The 16,198-nt window shown below is 34.3% G+C and overlaps 2 protein-coding genes across 2 annotated transcripts; both read right to left on the bottom strand.

Moving 5' to 3' along the window:
• Window positions 1-3,722: 3,722 nt before the first annotated feature.
• On the bottom strand, window positions 3,723-8,277 carry LOC126055909 (glutathione S-transferase 1-like). The gene is made up of 6 exons (XM_049846775.2): window positions 8,135-8,277; window positions 7,001-7,141; window positions 6,261-6,319; window positions 5,565-5,706; window positions 4,930-5,123; window positions 3,723-4,319 (listed from the first exon to the last, which is right to left on the bottom strand). Exons 2-6 carry the CDS (start codon window positions 7,139-7,141, stop codon window positions 4,196-4,198), a joined length of 660 nt encoding a protein of 219 aa, XP_049702732.2. The 5' UTR covers window positions 8,135-8,277; the 3' UTR covers window positions 3,723-4,195.
• Window positions 8,278-9,424: 1,147 nt separating this feature from the next.
• LOC110384152 (glutathione S-transferase 1) lies at window positions 9,425-15,239 on the bottom strand. The gene is made up of 11 exons (XM_064034289.1): window positions 15,091-15,239; window positions 14,602-14,742; window positions 14,210-14,268; window positions 13,829-13,970; window positions 13,226-13,419; window positions 12,826-12,939; window positions 11,039-11,042; window positions 10,867-10,925; window positions 10,424-10,565; window positions 9,876-10,069; window positions 9,425-9,624 (listed from the first exon to the last, which is right to left on the bottom strand). Exons 2-11 carry the CDS (start codon window positions 14,740-14,742, stop codon window positions 9,507-9,509), a joined length of 1,167 nt encoding a protein of 388 aa, XP_063890359.1. The 5' UTR covers window positions 15,091-15,239; the 3' UTR covers window positions 9,425-9,506.
• Window positions 15,240-16,198: the final 959 nt, after the last annotated feature.

Here is a 16,198-nt window from a genome sequence, read left to right on the forward strand (position 1 = left end):
ATAGCACTAAGTGTCAAGTTTGATAAATAGCCACATACTTAAAGTATAATGTGGTCTAGGTTTTAGAAATAATAAAAAACTTAGTACTGAGTTCAGTAATGCTTTTAGTAACACTACTTAAGAGGATTGTGATATGACAAGGACCCTTGTCACAATAGTCCTGACAGTGACGTCATAAGAGAGACGTAAGCAAAATATTTCTCTCATGATAAGCTTAAGGGTTTAACGCTTATCTTTAGAGCAACATTTAAACGGTTTATTACGTTAGTAAGAGCCACAATTAAAATTAAATGTAGAAATGTTTGTTTAGTTTCTGATACACGTAAGTACATACCTAACTAAAATTATATTTCAGCATTAATCAACTCACTTTTTCCACCGTCTTATCTGTTACTACCTCACTCACCTCACTGTAATAGGAGTTTCTATTGAGTAACCAATAAAAAACTTATCAACTGAAAGATCAAGATATCATTGTAATTATTTAACTACTAACTGTTCCCCACCAAGCCACGGCCCGAGATAACTATACTTCCTAAGCTTGGAGAAAAAGAAGACTATATCTTTTTTAGGCACTAGATATCTGTGTAGGTACCAAAAAATATTGAAATCGGTTCAGTAGTTTTGGCATGAAAGCGCGACAGATAGAATTATTTTCACAGTTATTAAGTTTCCACATTATTTAGATGGAACTCGCAGATTACATAAAACAATTTTAGTTCAGAACAAACATTAATAAGTCTTTCATACTTAGATCTTAGTAGGTATGTAGTAACTCATGACTTTCTCATTTTCTGAAAGAATTTTATATGCAAAACTGTGTCAAAGCTTGGACCACTTTCACGTTAGCGGTTATAAGTAAAGTTTCCAGTTGGGATAGTTGACACAAAACTTAAATTACGACAGAAGTTTTTTTATGAATGTTTCAGGCAAATATGAAATTGAAGTCGGTAAAAAATTTTACTTCTAAATAGGAACACAGTAAGTATTACCTATTGACTTTGTTTTTCTTAAGTTGCCTTTTACTATATCTGTTGATTTGCTTACTAAAAATTTAATTCTGATATTGCAATAATTGGGTCGTACAAATAGCAGATAGATAGCTTTTTGAATTCCGCCACTAGTCATCCAGAAGCAAGCACTTAAGCTATGCTATGTTATATATTTTTTCTCAAGTAGGTAAACATACAATTGCAGGTCTGCACTGGTCGATTAAGTGGTCATTATTGGAAGGTGAAAATAACTGGATCTCGGTCATCAACGATTAATTAGCACATTACCTGAAACTTCGGTTCATTAACCTCATAATTTGTAGGTACTTATCGAGCTAAAATACGAGAGGAAGCGTAATAAACTCTGTTATAAGCCTTCGGGATCTTATTTTGAAGGCCATTATTTACATACCTAATTATAATTTGTATAACGGTACAAATATGGACTGTATTGTATTTTTAATTGGTAGACCTATCAAGTTGATATTGATACGGCGGTCTTGGAGGTTTCGTTTCAATGTTTGACTTTGGGAACTGCTGTTGAGGTTCGCAACAAGAATATTGGTTGGTAAAGTGGTTAATTGTATCTATAGGAACGTACCGTTTATCAACAAGTGTAGAAGGTAGTCATTGTATTTCGATTACGTGAGCCATTATAATTATGTTATTGAACTGCTGTGCTAAGAGGAGGATATCTGTTGTTAAAGTAAAAAAAAAATAGAAATGTGTTACGGAACAATTTTATCTGAAAATAGATGCTGTAGCAACGCCCTTTGAACGATTGTACGTGATACAAAAAAGGTCGGCAACTGTCAGGAACATGTCAAACTTATTGGACCCAACGTAGGGTAGGTTGCGTCAAAGTGGGCATTATTTATACAAAATATCGCCAGCTATAGCTCAGTGCTAATGGAACGTAGGGACGCTACCAAACATTCCCGTCACGTCATCCATACATCTCACAAAAATAAGGTCATTTTGAAATAGGTTTAAAAATGCCATTATCCATCGACCCTAACATCATTTATTCAATAGAGGTCAGAGTGGTTTTATTGCTAAATATGAACACTGTTCCGAATATACCGACGGGTACGAAAAATGCTGAATAATTTAATGTTACCCCCAAAGGTCATTAAGGCGTAATGTACTCATTAAGTAAAAATAAATGAGGTCCCGTAGAAAATATATCTCAACTATACGATAATAAAGGCATATTTTGTCCGGATGCAAATTATCGACGTAAATTATTGTCAAATGTCTAAAAGAACGATTTATACGCAATACCACAACAGAGTTATTGAAATATATGTCCCAAAAGACAATACACCGATGCGGGAATTTGTACCTGCAAGGAAGATTAAACCGTATAGAGCTGTGACACGGCATAGATTTGTGTGTGTAATTCGATCAACAGTGGAAAAACAACAAAAATGGGTATTACGGTAATACTCAAATAAAACGCAAAGCAAAATAGGAATGAGTCGTTTTGCATTGAGGCATAAATCTAACAAATGGCATTTGCATGCAGAAGTATCGAAGACAATTCATTGCGGTATACCTTTACGGATCATTTCGGATTTATTCTTATCAAAGCGGCCATGATATGGATCTAGAAAGTAGTAATCTGACATGACTGTCTCAAGTAAAAGAAACAAGGTGATTCAGAAACTAGTAGCGCTATAGATTTCAGGATCTAAACCAACTATAACAGATAATTTTTGTTTGTTTGTTACATACACAATCCCAATGCAGTGGTTAATCCAATTTAAACACATCATTTTTTTATTGCTATGGATGAATTTCGACCCCTCGATACGGATATTGGAAACGTTATTTATCCGAGTTCGAAAAGTAGTGCATCGTGCATCGGTGCGAGTGAAACGCCGTGAAAACGCAACTTTCTCATAATTCAAACGACTTATGAAACTGTAGGCAACTCGGCAGCCTTAATTAGTCCAATGGGGTAATTTAAAACCCGCTTTGTTTTATTTTATATGACGTTTTGTTAATGCAGACATTGTAATTGGAGTTAATTTGCATCGTTCTTGCATTACTACTAAGTTTTATAGACCTTTGTAATTAATTCGTAACTTTATGTACGGTATGTTGCTCGATAAGAGGTCATTGTTTCGATATATTAGTGCAATTTTACATAGGGAGGTACAGTAGTGTTTAGTAGACTAGTTTTAAACGGTTATCATTGTTGTCAGTGAAATGATATCTTAGAGCCCTCACAGAAAAAAACATTAGGTTCCTCTAGCTCGGTAATTGTTAACATTTGTAGCTGTATTTCTATGGTAGTTTCATAATATTCAGAATTTAGTTATGTGGCGAGTATTTTTTTGCCAAGGGCTTAGGTACTGGTGGGAGGAGTCAATAAAAAAACCTGTCTCTATGATAGAATACTAAGAAAATTTTTCGACACAGTACCGCTTGGAACAATAATTTTTCTATAGCACGTGCCAAAACAGGTTATACTTATGAGTACACGAGCAATAAATCATTTGTACGAGGTGTCGTGTGATTGGTGTATCACATTGAAATCGCGATCGAAACCTTCGGATGCGTGACGCGTTCGCAACAGAATATTTTATTCATGACACCTCATCGTTCATACGTGCAATAACAGTTTCTGTTCAGTACCAATGGGAAGGGAAAGCGGGAAATAAATCCAATTTGTACCGGCATATATCATGGTCAGGGCACAGCTTACGATTTATTCACAATATCATGCTGTAGGGTGTGTATCTGCGTATACTGGCACGGGGCCACTTCAATCCAATCTCGTTGGTGCAACGGCGGCGATGAAACTGTTCCGAATATACATGGTTATCATTCGCGTATGTTTGTTGACGCTCGTTGGTCGTGCGTATTGTTTCTGTTTTTATTCTAATATATTTTAAATAGGAAATTATTATCTTTTTTGCGTTTTTGAATATTTCGAACGAATAAACTTGAAAACTTCGAGTCCAATTTTAAATATCTTTCAGCTCAGGAAGGCTCCATTATGCGTTAGTGTAGGTATACTATATTTTATCTGGATACTCAACGAAATTTTCTCGGAATCCAGGTGGAACGGGGAGAAAGATCTAAAGATATAATGTTAACTTGGAGCTTTTCAGCTTCAAATAAAAACTACAATATTTAACAGTGATCTTTTACGATTCTATTAAATAGGCTGTCTATGTATTCCTACAGTTACACTAGTGAGTTCGAGTTCGACATTCTTTCAGTAAGTCTCCAAACATAGCTGCTGCAGGATTGTTGTGCTCTTTGCAGAAAGGCTGATTCTCCATATCTGTGCACCATTGAACCGTTTTTGGATACCTGAGAAAAATATAATTGCAAAAATGAATCAATCATATTTATTTGCCAATATGTATAGGCAAAGATAAAGTTCAAAAGCTGCCACTTCAAATAAAATCAACAAGAAAAATGACCCATCATTTTTAAATCAGGTAAAATGCTCAAAAGTCCAACTGGTTTGTTTTATGAGTCCATGGAAAACTACGCGACACGGCACGTCAGAAAAATGTGTGCAATCCATAGCGGCTAACTTTTGACACCGGCCATGTTTTATGAATAAGGGTAATAACAACTACATATTGTGTTTTCAGGTTTATGCTCTCTGGTTGACAGTCTGAAGACGTACCATGTTCATAAAGGTGCATTTTGAGCCAATGGGCGAAGAACTAGTTCTAGAACATGAGCGTCTTTCCTCAGAAGCCTTTTCTAATTCTAAACGATTTTATATGTAGACAGACGTTGAATATAACTGTTTTAAAATTTTTGATAAGTGATTTATTTAAATGTTCCTAAGCTAATAATATAAGCAATCGGAGTGTGAATGGACAGTAATGCTTTCGGCTGAGATACGTCTATAAGTGTTTAATATTTTTTGCTATATAGGTACGTAAGTATTGCCTATTTGACTTACTTATTTTCGTCCACTGGAACAACGTAAGCTAAACATGACATATTACTATACGTTGACAGGTCTGCTATCGTGATGTTATCAGTGGCGATATAAGCTGTTTTGCTAAGAAATATTTCCACGAATCCATAGCCTTCTTCAATGTTGTCCAGCCATTTTTTCGACTGGGTTTGTTTTCTTTCAGTCACTAAAGCGTACTGAAAAAATAAAGGTAGTCAGTCTAAAAACAAAAAGCTTTTTCATGGAAATAAATACTGGTTAGTAAAACTAATTATGGAGGAATTACTAAGCTCTTAATAGTACCTTATTAATGGCGGTATCGTTGGTTCCAACTTTGGAGATTAAGTGGTTCAGAATTTTTAATGGTAGGTAGGTACGCGTGGGCCTAAATATCTACTATATTAAGAGATATATTGCTTCATAAATATCCAGCATTTATAAAGTGTAATTTGGCCAGTCTTTAAATTTATGTGTACCATCAACGTCAGCTATAAAATATTAATCTTTATTGTTGTTTTTATTTGTGTGTACCTATTTAATTTTATTGAAATTACATTTTGGAAATCTTTCAGTGCTATAAAGAAACAGAGCTCAGCACTAAAAAGGACAATTATCTAATCATATACAAAATAACTCACCGTTATATTTTTCAATTTAGGAAACAAAACAGCAGTATTGAAGAATAGTTTCTGATTCACCAAAGCCCTTTGTTTGGTGTCTTTCGGATACCATGAGTCGTCAGTTCCATACGTATCAGCCAGGTACATTAATATAGCTTGACTGCAATGCGGAAACAAAAAGCACTAAGTGACAAATGATTTAAAGCCAAAATATCCGTCACAGAGGGGAAAATAAATCAATTTGCAAAGCAATAAATTAAAACATGTTAAGCCGTGGAAAAGCGAGTTTGTTTGAATTTAGGATTTGGCTTGTTTTTTAGACCACGCCTAAATAAAAAATGTTTCGGTGATAAATCATGGGGAAGTCATTTTGGGAATAGTCACGTACCTATCACAATTTTTAAATATTGTTTTTACTACTACTACTAGTTAGACCGTACTAGTGGCTTGCTAAAGTGTATGAAAACGTATTTAAAAATTAAAGTCCGGTTGTAATGGTTACTAATAAAGTGTCAATTAGTTATCTGATAGTTAAAGCTACCGGCCAGATAAAGGCTGCTTATAATTTCTGCTAGATATTGCTAACCGATACCTGTAAAACTAAATGTTATAGTTTATCTGTCCGATAAGATCCTAATAGGCTATCAGCGATTTTATCAGTAACCTGAAAACTAGTTATAAGTATATTAGAAACTCAAATAACTTACTACAAACCTATCATGCAGTATGAAGTCACCATCTTCAAGAACAGGAACCGTTTGTAGAGGATTTTTCTGAAAATGTAAATGAACCTAAAATATCCTTCGTTAACTAGAAACGTATACTTAAGTATTTCGTTTTCCTCATCACATAATTAGGTATCGTGCGGCAGTTTTTGAGGCTAATTGGAAGTTATTCTGTCTATTTCTAGGTATTTGTATTATGTGGTTGGGTGATGTCAATATTAGTTTTATAAAGCTACAGTCTCTTTGCTTGAACGTGCTAATTTCAGCAAGGAACCGTTTATTTGATTTGTTTTATTTTTCATTGTCAGATAGCCCATTTACTGAGAAAGACTTTATGTAAATACTAGCTGGTGCCCGCGACTTCGTCTGCGCAGGTTTAGTATTTCGAACAATATGTTTACAAATTGTAGCCTATGTGTTATTCTGATGTATAAGCTATATAATTGTAAAGTTTCATTAAAATCCATTCAGTAGTTTTTGCGTGAAAGAGTAACAAACATCCATACATCCATACATACAAACTTTCGCGTTTATAATATTATATATATTATATTAGTAGGATTTTTTTCATACGCGTGCGCGAAGTACATGGTTTCCACGGATCGTAGGCGAAAGCTAGTTTTCGATAAATTGCAAGAGACCGAACACCAATGATTTACTCACGGTTTTTTTTACCCCATCGTTAATAAATTAAACGTTCCTTATTACCTAATCTTCAAACTAACTTACTTCTAAAAACGCTGGTTGCATCTGTTCCTTTTCTATAAGATTAACTTCAACATTCTCGTACGGCACATTGAATATGGCGCACGCCATCATAGTGGCGCGAACTGGCGGGCTTAGTTCCGCCGTATAAAGTTTGACTACCATCTGGAATAAGTTTTAAATTGTATATTTTTATAAGACTTTGAATAACAATCCCAAGGTATATTACCTATGTATGTATAGGTAAATGCAAAGAAATTTCTGAGTCCGTCTGTTTGATTTTCACGCCAGAACTACTGACCCTATAGTACACAGATAGTCAAGAGCCTAAGAAAGGACAGAGGACTTTATAACCGGGTGCAGGAAGTACATAGTTTCCTTGGAACGCTGACGAAACCGTGAGGAACAGCTAGTGTTATCCAATGTAATATCAAGTTTAAGAATTCTGCTAAAGACACTGCCTATTGTAAGTCCTCCAATTGAAGTGTGACTCTTGGAGCTTCCAGAAATGAGAAGTCCTGAACAACTATTACCAACGTGATATTTTTAAAACTCATGCCATAAAGTGAATTCTGACTGCTATAAAACCACTTCCTAAGATTACCCCAAGTCAAGTAACTTCGTAAATCTGTTACGTTCTGTTTAATCTTAGTTTACTACACAATTACATTGTGGATTACGTTGAGTGACATGGTGTAAGCGCTTGTTGACTCGCCAGTGCCGTTAGCTGCAGCAAACTGTTATGGCCCCTGTTCGCAATAGGCTGCAGAGTTTAGTACTACATTTAGTAGTTTGTAAGGCTTGTTTCTAGGGCCATCTTCTGGAGTTACATCAATTGTATTGTTAGTTGTGATGTAACTTGTTAAATGATATGTTGAAGGTATTGGGAAGGGAACTAATCTCTAGTACGTAGTAATACATGGAAAGGAAACATTTTTTTGTTTGTTTGTGTGTGATGACGGTTTATATTAGAGTATGGAAGAAGGAAACAAGCTGAGCTGACCTAAAACTTACACATTAATTTGAATAGCACTGGTGATAAATATTTTCCAATGATGAGAATAGATGATTATAGTTGCTCGAGACTGACGGGATTAAAAGAGCATGAACAAACGTATAAACTATCAACTTACAATGTTGCAAATAATATAAACTTACAATGCATTCGTATTAGTGAAATAAACGTCTTGAGTGATTTGGTATAACGATTGATTTTTAGCCCTATCTAAACAACATTATTTACATAATTTACACATTCATATTTTATTGTAAAGTACACAATAACAACAAACCTAACCTATAAATTTGAGACGTCAAAAATCAGCTGAAATTTTTTTTTTAAACCTACTTATTTTTTTTAAAGAGGTTCTAATTTGCTTTAGTAATACCATACCTATTACAATTTATTTTTTAGTATTATCTCGTTATTTTGCTGGTAAAGAAATGAACGGGTATTACCTTTCCATATGACGGAACCCCAAACTACTATGTGTTACACCCGGTTTTACCGAAATTATTTGTAAATACCAACTCAAAGCAATACCTACTATGCATTTCAAAAATATTTTAGTTTGAACGTTGAAACATTATTTTAGTAACATTAAACGCATTCAAAAATATCTCACTGATGTGTAATTAAATACCAATTACGTTTAAGTGGGGTATTTGTTTAATTATGAGAATTGCATACCTATTGTATTGCATGATACGAGCAATTACAAGTTTATATCGATACCGTTCATTTGGCTATTTAAAAATAAATAATTATAGGATGGATTGTTTGATAGTTGTGCCTTTACGAAATAAATAAATTGGAATTTTTAATAAAATGGAAGATCTGAGAGCTTGTGGCTGAGTACTGGCATGACCCGAAAGACGCAGCGTGGACAGACCCCCCACTAGATGGACGGAAAATCTGGTCAAGGTGACCGGAAAGCAGAGGATGAAGAGCGAGTAAAGTGGCGAGCCTTGGGGGAAGCATCTGTCCAGCAATAGACGTCTTTTGCGCGAAACGACAACGACTTGGCTAAGTAAAAGCCACACTGGATCCATCATACTTAAGTTTAAAATTTAAGCAACGATTGGTGCAGTCGGGTCTTAGATGGATGCCCTATTGATCATCTACATATGTGATGAAGAATTCCTTCGTGTTTTTTCAAACACGAAGGAATTCTTCAAGGATTATTGCACTAGCAAGGATTCTCGATCTTGGCAGTCTTAAAATCTTTGGCTCTTGTTACGGCTAGTCAAAAACCAGAAATTCTGGAGCCCAGTCTCAATAAGGGTTACTTTGTTATATATTTTCGTATTCAGCTGTAAATTAAACTAGGCAGAATAGGGAGTGAAGGGTTAACGGACTAAAAGAGAAACAGTATATAAAATGCTCAATAATTTATTTCAAAACAACATTTTCTTTCAATTCCAGTTTTCAGCAACAGTTTCCTTCTTACAATATTTTATTGTAATAATTTAAATAATAAATATTTTGTCATTGTTCCTTAGGTATAACTAAAACTCTCTCGAGATATTATTACGAGTTTAAGAGTTTTGCTAACCATTCAATCACAAGTTTTTCTCCATGGTCGTTGTATTTTTTGCAGTACGGTGTACTCTTCATTTTCTTGTACCAAGCAGCAGTTTTTGGGTACCTGGAAAAAAAACAAGTTACTATCCAGGTTCGCGATGGTACCAATTCGTTGATTGGATATGATTAGTTTGATTTTTTATTTTTTCTAAAAAAAAATTAGAATGGATTCTAAGTTTATTGTTGAAATAAAGACATACAGGGGCACAATGATTTTGGGAAAATACGTGAATGGTTATGGAAATTGAAATAAATAAGACCTAAATAAAATTGGGATAAAGGCAGGAGGATGACTTAATCAACAGATCCACTTACTTGCTCTCATCAAACTTCTGTAAATTCACCATGGATGACATGCTGCTTAGAGCTGACACATCAGCGATGGTGACGTGGTCTGCAGCGATGTAGGTGGTGCGAGAGAGAAACTCTTCCATGAAACCGTAAGCTTCTTCAATAAGGTCCAAATGCTTCTGCTCTTTTGTTTTATTTCCCTCCATAATCACGGAATACTGCCAAAGAATAAGTAATACATTTATGATGCTTTTAAAATCGAAGGAAAGTTGATGATCAATTTTTATAGTCGGACTTTATATTTTAGCACCACACAGTACAGGCGTACGCCTCTTGCTGTGCGTGGGTGCAGCGTAAAACCCGCGGCTTTAGTAAGTAAGCTTTGTTTATTCTTTATTTAGCCCTTTCTGTACTAGAGCCGCGGTAACTCTTTCGAACAATCCCGCAGCCCCCTCAGGCTGTGGCCCTAGTGGCCCCCACTGGGATTTTCTGACTCTCCTTGATGGGCTCAAATAGGCATACTAAGAGATATGTAGTCTCTGAAATAAAAATAATTATGAAATTGTACTAACAGTAATGTTTCGGCCCCTAGCGTATAGAATGGCGGAATCGAAGAATAGTTTTTGGTCAACTAGTGCTCTCTTCTTGATGTCCTTTGGGTACCATGAGTCATCTTTTCCATAGGTGTCGGCCAAATACGTCAGAATCGTGTGGCTGAAAGTAGAGGCAAAAATATCCATTATTGGTGTCTGTAAATAAAATAAAAGTTGATATTTCTTGGGCATCAAGCCTATATAAAATATGATTTAGGCTGGTAAAAATAATTGATTTTGAAATATGACTTCTAAGCTCATCACAAATGGTATACTTAGTTTATAGAGAAAGTAGGTAAGCTCCATATTATGTGTAATGGTAAAGTTAGTGTGACATATTTGGTCAAGACGTAGGAAATACTAGAAATAGAAGAACCAATAAAGCTTTGGCGTCCATAAGAAATTCTGTATGAAAAACCAACCTGTCATGTAGAATTAGGTCCCCATCCTCTAATACTGGGACTGTGTGCATAGGATTTTTCTGTAATTCAAAATAAAGTGTTTCAAAGAATCATACAGTTGTTAAGATAATTTTAAGTAACTTAAAATGTTTCCGCGCGGGGGGGCTCGCGTCCAATGTGTATAGTTTCACACCCATCTGAAAAAATATATCAAAATGTAAAAAAATAAAAATAAAAAATCTGAAAAAAAACTATTTAAAAAAAAATGTATAAACAGTAGTCTGATACACCTAATCAATGTTTATTTTTTTATGGATGTATTTTTTTAAGTTGTTTTTTTAAGTCTTTGTGTTTAATATTGTGAAATTCTTATTCTCATTTGACTAAAATTAATTTAAGTACACGTATTCTATTATTATTTGATTTGGATCATATTTTAATGAAGATGACATTAATAACAAAATATGTTGGGGAATACAAAATATTATAGCATTATATGTGTAAATATGAATTTGTGTCAATGGATAAAATAAACTCTATGTAAGTAATCACTAAAAAAATTACTCACGTTTGATTATTTATTATTTTAAATTGAAATACAAAACGACTGTATGCGACTGTACGACAAGACGTCTCGTCAATCACTGTATAACCAAGGCCATGGCCGAATTACTTATTTATAAACGGTTGTTATCATCATACGAGTACTATTTGTGTAGGTAGAACATGTTCATTCTTGTCTCCTAGCGAGATTTTTTGTTATCAAGATTCTGTACCAACGCGATAATGGGTACAAAACTTGTGTGCATGACTGTACATTATTTTGTCTAGTCATGGTGTATCAAATGTACCTACTTTGTAAAGAAAGCAGATTTTAGTATTGCGAAACTATTGTCATTTTTTTACTGTTAATGATTCATTTTAGGTTTTGTTTTTAATCTAGGTACATAATAAAAATCTTCATAAGAAGTTTTTGACGTAGCAATTTACGTCTTGTGGTTCAATTATAATATTTAAAACCTTGCACAATCATTATCTGGCTAGTCTTTTCCCAACTATGTTGGGGTCGGCTTCATATGCAGCTGAGTACGTGTTTATATTTTATTTATGAAATATGTTTAAGTAAATATGAACAAAATAAATATAGAATATTCTGGTACTATATAATTACCTATATTTTATACTAGCTTCTGCCCACGGCTTTACCCGCATGGTGTATTGATAAAAAGTAACCTACGTGTGAGTCCAGGGTATCACCTATGTACATACGAAATTTCAACCAAATCGGTCCAGCCGTTTTAGCGTGAAAGAATAACAAACACACATCCATATATATATTGTCACATTTCATATTTATAATTTTAAGTAGGATAGGAGGATATTATTAGGACTATGGATTAAGTAGATAAATAAAATCCTAATCGAATCATGTGACACCAATAGTGACAGACAAAAATTAATTATCAATTCTAGAAGATGATTCATTATAAACAGATATCTCTGATACACAGCTACTTAAATCATTTGTTGAATAAATATTATGAAACAGTGATGAACTCAAGACATGTATAATTTTGCAGAGTCATTATTACTCTGACTTGTGGTTTTTGCTCATCTTTAGGTACCCAATTGTTTGATAAAAATGGGATTTCCTACATATAAATATACTTACGGATAGCTAGATATGTACACAACTCTTTTAATCGCTATGTACCTACATCGAAAATTCTAGTCCAGAATCCGTAAACTGCTTGGTATCATACTGTTTCTGGTGCTTATCTAGCTATCCAATTACTTAAATTGGTTTAATAGTAAAAAATAAAAAACAATATATAGTTAAAATGCTTAATATTTATTTCATTCCAACATTTTTTACACACCAATGTTCAGCAACGTTTTTTTTCTTACAATAGTTTATTTAAATATTGAATATTTCATTATCGTCTATAACTTAAACTTATACGATTGAGATATTATTACGAGTTCAAGAGTTTTGTCACTAGTTCATGTAAAGCCTTTTCTCCATGGTCATTGTATTTTTTGCAGTACGGTGTACTCTTCATTTTCTTGTACCAAGCTGCAGTTTTTGGGTATCTGGAAGAAATAAATAACAAGGTTTACAATCATTATCATCACATCATCATCATCTCAGCCATAGGACGTCCACTGCTGAACATAGGCCTCCCTCTTAGATCTACACAGATTCCTGTTGGAGGCAACCTGCATCCAGCGGCATCTTCCGGCGACCTTTATAAGGTCGTCTGTTCACCTTGTTGGGGGACACAATATTCTTTCTAAATTGGATTAGATTTAGTTGTTGTCAATGTTTATTTTTGAATAAAGACAAAGAGAAGAAGAAAAAAAAGACAAAATAGCTTACTTTTTTTCATCAAACTTGTGTAAATTCACCAAGGACGACATGCTACTTAAGGCTGACACATCAGCGATGGTGACGTGGTCTGCAGCGATGTAGGCGGTGCGAGAGAGGAACGCTTCCATGAAACCGAATGCTTCTTCAATAAGGTCCAAATGTTTCTGTTCTTTTGTTTTCTTCCCTTCCATAATCACGGAAGTCTGCAAAAGAACAAGTACCTAATAAATTTACTTTCTATACCCAAGGGTCCCTTGATGATCAAAATTGTTTGGTTGGACTTCAGTCCCAGCAAAGAAAAGACAATCTTTAAAATAGTAAGTTTGCATAGAATCGGTGATACGGGTAATCAGATGCCAGTAAGTCTGCCACCAGTCTAACCAAGGGGTATTGGGTTGCTCGGGTAACTGAGTTGAGGAGGTCAGATAGGCAGTCGCTTCTTGTAAAGCACTGGTCTACTCAGCTGCATCCGGTTAGACAAAGCCGACCCCAACATAGATGGGAAAAAGGCTCGGAGGATGATGATGCATAGAACCGGTGTAATAAAATAGGCATACCTAAAGTCTATTTATTCTCTCAAAGGAAAATAACTATGAAAGAAATATTACTCACAGAAATGTTTCGGCCCCTCCTGTACAGAATTGCGGAATCAAAGAATAGTTTTTGGTCAACCAGTGCCCTCTTCTTGGTGTCCTTTGGGTACCATGAGTCATCTTTTCCATAGGTGTCAGCTAAGTACGTTAGAATCGTATGACTGAAAGTAGAGGAAGCATAGTAAACGTTAATAAATTAAACTTTAATGGAGTAAATTTTATTTTAACCTTGTTGAAAGTGGGCTTTGAAAAGTGATTTCTGGTCAGATTACAGAAGGAATAATATATATGCCTTCTCTCACTCTATATCTTATCTCTATAAGCTTATCTAGGAAGAACGATTCTATCTGAACCTAAGTTCCATCTTATGAGCCTGTATAATTTGTATAAAGAAACCAACCTGTCATGTAGAATAAGGTCTCCATCCTCTAACACAGGTACTGTGTGCATTGGATTTTTCTGCAATTCAAAAGAAACTGTGTTTAAGAATCATCCAGTTGTTTACACAAGTCAGACAAAACTTTACCTATATGTAAAAAAAAAACAAATCTATCTAGCTCATCGATCGCTCACTTGTGATCGATATCTTTACTTTCAGTTGTGATGTTTATTATACGATATTATGTAAAACATTTGCTTAACCCATTGTTGAGGAAAATACCAGCAAAGGCCTTTGATTAAATACTGTAAAGGTCAAACGGGAACCGCCTTCAATAAAAAAAGAAAACTGCTAAAGTAAGACAAAATATTTAGTTTTATATTTATGGTAAAAACGTGTGATTTGGAACTTACTTTTAGATATTCCGGTGTTAAATGTTCCCCTTCACCAAGATTAACGTCTATCTTTTCGAAGGGAACATTGAATATTTCAAGAGCCATCATGGCGGCGCGCGCTGCGGGGCTCGCGTCTAATGTGTATAGTTTCACACCCATCTGGAAATAAATACGAGAGATATTAATGTAACAGTATAAGGAAAGATTATTACCTTAACTTAAAAATATTCTGAAGTGAAAAATAATTTATATGACTAAGTTTCAAGACTTTTCTAACACGCCCAAATACACCTATGTATTAAACGATGATCCATCATGACGTTCTAGTTCATATCTTTCGGCTCCATCGTCAGATCAGTTTGACAGTACCATATTATTGTATTGTCATCAGAACTTTATTCCCTTACTTAAAGATCCTTTAGATCCTTGAAAGATGGTTAAATTAGTTACCTACATAGATATTTACATATAGGTCGACCGAATTAAAGTGTATTAAAAATTACTCACGTTTGATTATTTATTTATCTATTCAAATTCCAACAGAAACCACTAACTGCGACTGTATCACAAGACGTCTCGTCTATTACTATGTAACCAAGGTCATGGTTGAGTTATATATTTAGTTACACACAAAAATGTACTTTGGACTTACATGTACCTAACAGCTACGTAATTTGTAAGTCCAAAGTACATGCTTTGTATGTATTGTGAAACAATATCATTTTCGTATCATTTTCCTCTTTGGGATTCAAAGGTTACCTTCTAAGGTTTACAAATCTAGTTACCATATAATAATGACAACAATTAATTCAACAGACAACAGTTTACAATAACTCAAAAATTTACAACAACAAAAAAAATGAATAAAATAAAAATTTTAAACTCTCTTTAATTTTGTTTTTCATTGTCTATCTATTAAGTCCTTTGACTCCGATTAAAATCGAATCCTTATCGACTTATGATGACACCAAAATTGACAGACTACAATTTTTAATTACTAGCCGTTTTCCCGCGGTTTCATCTACGTCCCGTAAGAATTACTGTCAGTATCTGAATAAAATAGGTATAGCCTATGTTCACAAATTTTCAAATCGGTCAAGTAATTTCGCAGCTTATTCATGTCAAGTAAACAAACGGCCATGTCTTTCCTCTTTAAAATATTGGTGTAGATATCATTACTATGTAGAAGATACGATACGATGTAAACAGATAACTTATCTCTGATACACCTACTTAAATAATTTGTTGAATAAATATTATGCAACAGCAACAAACATTATAAAATTGTGCGTTGTCATGGTTACTGTGACTTATCTACCTATATGTTTTTTGCTTTAATATCATCATCATTATCATATCAGCCAATACAAATCATTGTTTTTTGCTTATATTATATTTACTGGTATTATCATAAGAGTTTGTTTGTCTGCTTGCTTGAATCAAATCTCAGGCTCTAAGGGGCCGATTTGAAAAATTCTTTCAGTTTTAGATAGCCCATTTATCGAGGAAGGATCTTTTTATCTGGGTTCCTGGAGAAGTTCCTATGGGACGCGGGTGAAACCGCCGGCATAAGCTACTTGTTTGATAAGAATAGATCTTCCAACATATGCAAATA

The sequence above is a fragment of the Helicoverpa armigera genome, chromosome 4, assembly GCF_030705265.1.
Source record: "Helicoverpa armigera isolate CAAS_96S chromosome 4, ASM3070526v1, whole genome shotgun sequence".
In the NCBI taxonomy this organism is placed as follows: Eukaryota; Metazoa; Arthropoda; class Insecta; order Lepidoptera; family Noctuidae; genus Helicoverpa; species Helicoverpa armigera.

Coding starts and splice junctions, on each gene's coding strand:
- LOC126055909 (XM_049846775.2), bottom strand. CDS start 7,141: ATGGTAGTCAAACTTTATACGGCGGAACTAAGCCCGCCAGTTCGCGCC. Junction 6,320..7,000: donor TGCAACCAGCGTTTTTAGAA/GTAAGTTAGTTT, acceptor TTACATTTTCAG/AAAAATCCTCTACAAACGGT. Junction 5,124..5,564: donor CTAAATTGAAAAATATAACG/GTGAGTTATTTT, acceptor TTATTTTTTCAG/TACGCTTTAGTGACTGAAAG.
- LOC110384152 (XM_064034289.1), bottom strand. CDS start 14,742: ATGGGTGTGAAACTATACACATTAGACGCGAGCCCCGCAGCGCGCGCC. Junction 13,420..13,828: donor GGAGGGGCCGAAACATTTCT/GTGAGTAATATT, acceptor GTTCTTTTGCAG/ACTTCCGTGATTATGGAAGG. Junction 12,940..13,225: donor CACAAGTTTGATGAAAAAAA/GTAAGCTATTTT, acceptor TATTTCTTCCAG/ATACCCAAAAACTGCAGCTT.